This window comes from Calidris pugnax, unplaced genomic scaffold (assembly GCF_001431845.1).
Source record: "Calidris pugnax isolate Ruff unplaced genomic scaffold, ASM143184v1 scaffold44, whole genome shotgun sequence".
NCBI lineage: Eukaryota > Metazoa > Chordata > Aves > Charadriiformes > Scolopacidae > Calidris > Calidris pugnax.
Window position 1 is genome coordinate 2441594 of NW_015094506.1, and position 7494 is coordinate 2449087.

The following is a 7494-nucleotide window of genomic DNA, read 5'->3' on the forward strand; positions in this document are numbered from 1 at the left end:
CAAGACAAGAAAAAAAAAAAAAACAGGGGGGGGGGGGGGGGGAAGAGATGGCAAAAAAACCTATTGCTTTTTGAAAATTAGCTCCTCTGACACAGGTTGAAACCAACAAGCCATTACAGTATCCTTTTTTGATTGCAGGGGATGTTTTCATCCTGGTATTCAGCTTGGACAACAGAGAATCCTTTGATGAGGTGAAAAGGCTCCAGAAACAGATCCTTGAAGTCAAATCCTGCCTGAAGAACAAGACCAAGGAATCAGCTGACCTCCCCATGGTGATCTGCGGCAACAAAAATGACCACAGTGAAATCTTCCGCAAGGTACGCTCGGATGAAGGCGAGGACCTTGTCTCCAGTGACGAAAACTGTGCTTACTTTGAAGTTTCAGCCAAGAAGAACACCAATGTGGATGAGATGTTCTATGTCCTCTTCAGCATGGCCAAGCTACCTCATGAGATGAGCCCTGCCCTCCACAGGAAAATCTCCATCCAGTATGGTGACACCTTCCAACAGAAATCCTTCCGGATGCGCCGAGTCAAGGACATGGATGCCTACGGCATGATCTCTCCCTTTGCTCGCCGGCCAAGCGTCAACAGTGACCTGAAATATATAAAATCAAAAGTTCTCAGGGAAGGCCAGTCAAGGGAGAGGGAGAAATGCACGATCCAGTGAAAGAGGCTTGCACTTCTGTCTGAAGTCATCGTCTACATGCAGTGCCTTAAAGAAAAATGGTCTGTGGAAGCACAGAATGGGCTCATGGGGTTCATCAAGATCTGCCAACATGGAAAAAGGATAACTCTTCCTGCAGGTTCTGCTGAGTCACGAATGTAAATAACATCGTTCTTGTAAATGACTGGGAAAAATCATAGGCCTGCGATATGAGTGCATTACTCTGTCTTTGTAATGTAGTTCCTCTTCATCCCCCTTTTTGTTTAAAGAATACAGACCTGAGAAGTAAAGAAGTTTCAACCTCATCGTTACAAAGAAAGTAGGTAAAAAATGCACAAAAGGCTTTAACAGTTACCCAGCATGCAGCTCGTGCTAAGAGAGAGGAGATTACGTGTATGCGTGTGTGTATCTCTGTGTGTCTGTGTGTGCACATGCATGTGTGGAGCACTCCTTTTAAAAATGGGACTTGCATTTTAAAGGGCAAGAGTCTTACTGAGGTTTCCCAAGATTGGGACTGGACTCTATACGGACACATGACTCTAACTCGCTTCTGAGGGGACCTGCATTAGGAAGATCTTGATTTTATCTTTGCTGGGACAGTTGTCATTTGACATCAACATGAATGTTGTTTTGTATTATAGATTTTATTTGGGATTTGATTTTTTTTTATTGTCTGGGGGTGGGTTCTTTGCAAAATCAGATGGCAAGTGAGTTTGATATCAAAACAGTGTCTACTTTCCAGCAGTGAAAGGTGTTTTTCATCTGTAAAGCTATCTAATACATACATTGATTGAAAGTGAATTTGTTCTGCAAAAAGCCAATACATTTGACTGCTTTGCAAGCTTGGTGTGATATTGTTTCTCAAAGCAGCCACTCCAACTCTGAATACTGTAGTACAAATGCCACCCTTTGCCTTGCTGGCCACTGAAGCAATGGTTCCTTCCTCTGCCTGTATCAGCCAAGACTGACCAGATTTGTATGTTCGCTTAGACCACTTCTGAGGCAGGATTGGGTTTTCCTTCAAAATTAAGAAATGAACAGTTGTAGAGCCAGCTCCAACATATTTCTTCCGTTAACATGCCTCTAGTCATTTTGTTCATCGTTTTCCCTGTTGTCTGATAAAGGTTGCCTTGATGGAAAGCTTTGCACTGCAGAAGTCCACAGATCAGAAGCTTTGAGCTGGCTGCCCAAACAGGGCTGAACTCATAAATCTGGGGCTGTCTATTCACTTTTCCCCTTTCTCAGTCCAGCTCAGCCTTCCTTGTCTTCACCTCCCTCCCCGTTCTGCTTCTGGCTTTGTTGTTCAGTGTGCTCCTGTATGCTCTCAAAGGCAAATATATTCTCTCCGATGTGAGCTTGGCACTCTCACTGACTGGAACGAGATGTGTGCACACATAACTGTGGGCAAAGCATGGCCCTAAGACTATACCAACAGTAGAATATATACATTACATATACCTCAGAATGACCTTCGGATATCTTGTCCCTCCCTCACCCTCAAATTCTGTTTTTGGCTGTAGCTACCTTGCTGTATCTTGGGTAGAGCTGTGAGCTAGTTCATGCTATAATTTGACAGCAAACCAAGAATGATGGTTGTCTGTAAAAATTAGCCTCTGGGACTCCAAATCCCATACTCATTTATCAGCTCCACCCTTCATTGGTACTGTATATTGACTGGTAAAATACACTGTTCTTTTATTCCTGTTGCCAGGGCAGCACTCTTCAGACCATGCCCCCTTCCCTATCTATAAATATGTACATCGTTTATGATTAAACCTGTTTTATTTATTAGCTGTGTCCTCGTCCTTTTTCACTTCGTCCAAGAATAATGAGGCAGATTCTACTTTTTGTTGTGCCAGTGCAGCTAGGCAAGTGAGTTGTGGTTTGAGAGCCCTGATGAGATCTCCAGTAAGTTCTGAAAGAGCTTTTTATATTCTCCAGACAGCAGGGGCTACACATTTGTCTATCTGGAACAGAACTGTGTCTGTACCTACATATTTCTATCTATCTATCTGAACCTTGACTTCTATGTACAGATATCCTCACAAGCAGAAGCAGACAGTTATTCTTCCCCATGCTGCCTCCAACATGAGAAGATAACCGCTCTCTCCATCAACAGAGGTGGAGTGCTTATGCCTAGTGCAATTTAATGTGGTCTCTGCAGAGACATTACTGTTGCTCTCAGCAGTCTTTCCATCTCGCCATCTGTGCCTCTCAACTCTCTTGGTGTCCCTGAGCAGGAGCCTACCTCCCTACACATTCTCCACCCCAGTGTGTGACTGCTGAATGTACCAGTGATCAAGCTCTGGCACTCACACACCACGGGGACATGGTGGGATTGAAGACAGAGGGAGAAGGGTATGTGTACTGGTCATTGGTTGGCTTAAGGGGCTCCAGGAAGCTAGTGAAAACTCCTTGCACTATAGCCCATGTGCTGCATTACTGAGCCTATGTCCACTCTCCCTCATCTGCTGGATAAAGTTGAATTTTTAAAATGCTTCCATAGTCATCAAGCCTCTGCCTCTGCCTGACAACACTGACCTTACAACTATTTTCCCTGCTGTCCTTCCAGCTCTACAAAAACACCAGCTTTCCTTACCCTTCCTTGTCTTCTCACTCCTGCCTTCTCCACCATGGATATGAAGGCTCAGGGTACTGAAAAACAATGTTGCAGTAACTGCAAGGGTGCAGGAGTAGAGGAGGCTGAAGACCAAGGAGAAAATACTCACAAAGATACGCTGGATACCATGGGAAGGCCAGTGAGCCCCAGCTTCAGTGTTCAGTTTGGTCTGCCCATGCTCGGGGTGAGGAGCATCTCAGAAACTGGCTGGGAGTGAAGGTGAAGCAGCACTACAGTCACCCACAGAAACAAATGGCAATAAGCAGGTAATCTCATTAAAGTAATCCCAGTCTTCTCTCTGCATTTTGTTACTGATGATAATTGCTTTTGAACTTAGATTATCACGGTCCCGAGGACATATTTTTTTTTTTTGCTTTTCTTAAATGGTTAGTCATTCTATTAATATTCATATATTATTTGGGCTTTAGAAGTGCTTACACGCCCTAAAACAGACAGTATCAGTTGTTTATTCACAGTTAGCAGCCATTATGCTCAGTGAAAAGGGTGGGACTGGAAAACAGGGAGCAAAGCTACCTGTCTGCACAGCGGGCATGAGGTAAGGTAGGAAGAGGAAAGGGAAGTTGTTTCTTCCCTGCAGACTACTGAACTTGTCTGGCTGTAAGACAGAGCAGGGAAGAGCTAATACATGCGTGCAGAAACTGTGAAACCCTGAAAGAAGCAAAGAGCAGACCTACAGTCCAGTCTTGGAGGCAGTAGAAAGAAAAATTACTTTTTTTCCCACCTTGGGAGTCAAGGGGCCTACACAGCACTTACTGTAACCCATGAGGTCGTGAAAATGCACTGAACGAAGTACAAGTCTGAAGGAAGGGATCTGTCTGGAAAAGATGCTGCAAGCAGCTATGCCTTTATTTGGTCTTACCTGGCATAATTAAGTTGCTTTATTCCAATAGCTGCCTTGTCCTATACGCAGCGTATAAAACCTCCAAAGCCTCACTGATTTTTTTTGTTTACTTACTTCCAGGACAACGAGAAGGGGCATATAACTGACAAGGATCAATCACAGCCCTGGAACAAGACAGGGCTGAGATTTATTTTGTACATTGCTCTACACAGCAAGAAAGTCCTTGTCCTGACAAAATTACAAGTCAACACGTTTTAGGACCTACTATAAATAAAGACAAAAATCTAATTAAGCCACAGGGTCAGTACAAATCAGGAAGGAAATAGTGGTCATGGTGAATTAAGTAAAAAATAAATTGAGGGTTGGAAGGGCAGAGCAAAGCCTGGTTTGGTATCCAGATGACTAAATTAGGCTTCTGTTCTGAAGGATCCCCAGGAGGACTACTGCCACCAGGACAGCCTAACACAAGAGACAGGCTTTCATGGTGCAGTCTCACAAAAAGCATTGTCTCCTTGAGACCCCAGGGTGCAATAGGTATGATTATTTGGGAGTCTGAAGGGCTTGTTATTATCACAAAGGCAAGTAGGAAACGGTGAGATAATTTTTAGAAGAGCAGCAGAAAAGAGCTTCAGAATGGGGCTCACAAAGTTAGAATGGCAATAGGGGGTTCAGTGGGTTAGAGTGTATGCTACAAAATGTACCTTTCACCCTTATTTCATCCTTCTCTACACACAAGTCAAATCTGAAGACATTTTATTTAGCTTTTTTGCCCTTCCTCAAATGTTAACCACCACTTACCTCTGTGTAGGACTCACCCCCAACTTCTCATCACACCTTTTGCTGCCTTAAATTTACCCTCCTGTCATGTACCATATTGTGGGCTGCCTTGCTAGCCCTGTCCCAGTGTCTTGGCTAGGGCAGAATGTTACAGGCACAGGTGTTTTTGAAGTAAGTGATGATTATTTGATTTGATTTGAAATCACTATTACTCTTAGGGGGTTTATTAGCATTATTGCTTCTGTAAAAATACATGGTGGCAAGCTCAGATTAAAGGCTTTCCTTGGAAAAATATATAAAACGTGATATAATATACATTTTCCCCACTGGTTTCTATAGCAACAGCCTTTTTTCTGCACTCAGAAAGAGCAGAGAATTTGCAGGGGGGAGATGAGTAGCAGTGGCTGTGCCCTAGATCTTTCCCCTCTGAGTCCTCATGGGAAGTTTTCCTCTCTTCAGTTTCTGTTATGTGGAGAAACAAAAACCACCAGCCAGACACAGCTCGTAGATCACTCAATATGTCTGGTAAAGACGTGGGATGGATATGCTACAACAGATAAGAAAGTAATTTCCATGATATTATTGTAAGCTGGGGCACTGCTCCTGGCACAGTACCTGACATGGGAAACACACAACCTGACTTCTGTACTCAGGTCTGGTTAGAGCTGTGAGCCTTGCTCTACTTCTTTCTTCCCTGTGTCTTCACAGACCGCCATCTGGAACAGTCAGAGCCTGAGACTTCCCAGAGAAATATTTCCTTTTGCTCTCATGACAACATCAGCCAACATCATCAACCTTTCCTTGCCCCTACCATCATTGGCTATCCATAGCATGCAGAACTGTCCTGAGTCCCAGGCATCATGTTCCTAGAAAGTTATTGACAATTTGGAAGGAGGCCAAGGACTAGCAAGAAAAAACATTTTATGAGCCTGGAGGGATGTGAGCCTAAACTTGAGTAAGCCTTAAGAAAAGTCTGAAAGGAATAACTGTGCCATGTAGGCAAACAAAGCCTGAGAGAGGCTGGCTGAAAAGCCTTAGATGTATTTGAAAGGTGGAGATGACAACTGAGATGATAGCATTTTCTTTAGAGTTGGACAGTGGGATACCTCAGTGGGAACAAGATTATTAAGCAGGAAATCATAGGCAAAAGAGCAGCATAGACTTTAGGGCAGTGGAATCAATTGGCAAATTTTCTAAGAGATGTCACGAAAGTCCCATTTGGAAAAACACTGAAATGTACATAGCCAACAGGGGTAACGGGGTTGGTAGTGGGATAGAGTGGCTGAGCCAGTAGGTTATTTTGATCCCCCAAACTTGTTTCTGTGATGGAGCCAGATCCCAAGACTCCTTCAGAGAAACTTCATTAGGCTTCCTATACTTGCTGCATGCTCCCAACCCTCCAAGTGGAGGGTTGGTAGTCCACTGGTCCCCTCCAGCCAGAACACTAACAGTAGAGACAGGACTTCTGATGTCAGACCCTGCTTTTTAGACCATTTCCGCAAAGATCCCTGGACCAAAGGGATTTGCTGCTGTTTGCAGCAAACAGCTCCTTTGGTGAGTTGTCTATGAACAGTTTCTTGCACATTTGTTTATTGTTCAGAAGTATTTGACGAATGATTTATGCAAATATGTCCTGTGTTTCGGCTGGGATGGATAACTAAGATTAGTTCAGATTAAAAATGAAGACAAGGAGGGATGAGGTCACTCACTCTGTTTCAGGACATTTTTGTAGCAAAGTAAAAGAATATAAATGAAAATAAATTTCAGGTTGAATATTTGTCCTCACATCACTCTGACCTAGAGGAAAGCAAATTCCCTCTCTCCAGACCATTCCTTCCCTCCAGGCTCTTGAAGCAGGAATTTCATATGGACTGCATTTATTCAAATAGAGTGTCCTCTCACAAGCATGCAGCTTTCAGCAGTTAGCACAGAGCACCAATTCACACATGAGAGCACTGAATATTTTAAATTGTTTTTAGCAATATGTCTTGAGTCCATACTTTGAAGTTTAAAAAATAAGGCAAAAATGGAAAAGAACCTCTACAGTTGTGGTGATGACAAGCAGGGGAAGAAATTTCTGACTCCAAGAAACAATTCCTTCACACACTGAGACCTTATCTGAAAAACTGCACAATTCTATTCAGCTGGGAGTTGTGGTCTTTCTGTGTTAGACTGGGAACAAAGCAAAAGAGAAACACAAGAGACACACTCCCAGAAGTGGAGCCAGAGCTTGCATTTCAGAGCCCACTAACACCAGTGTTGTGGTGGATCCCACCTAATTCCTCAGTGTCTTTGCAAAGCTCCCAGGAGCTTCAGAGTTAAAATAAGTTAAGGTGGCTAAAATAATTGGGTGTTAGGGACCACGGGTTTCAGGTCAAAGATTTAACAGCCTGTAGGAACAGTCCCACCATTTTCCAAACTCTTTACATAAATCAGCATTTTGGTTTCCCATCCCTGATAGAGGGCCAATAGCAGTCACAGGAGAGCTGAGAGAGGATAAACACCTTCTAGATTGCGAGGCACTTGGGTATTGAAATGATGGATAAACACGTTAAAAGGTGAAGAGGCAG

General features: G+C 43.5%; 1 protein-coding gene across 1 annotated transcript in view; it reads left to right on the top strand.

Moving 5' to 3' along the window:
* The window catches only part of RASD2 (RASD family member 2), a 9269-nt gene extending 6816 nt beyond the window's left edge, over positions 1-2453 (top strand). Inside the window, exon 3 of the mRNA XM_014964261.1 lies at positions 139-2453. Coding sequence (XP_014819747.1) covers positions 139-668 — 530 coding nt within the window. The 3' untranslated portion in view covers positions 669-2453. The remainder of the gene's footprint in view (positions 1-138) is intronic.
* The last annotated feature ends 5041 nt before the right edge of the window (positions 2454-7494 follow it).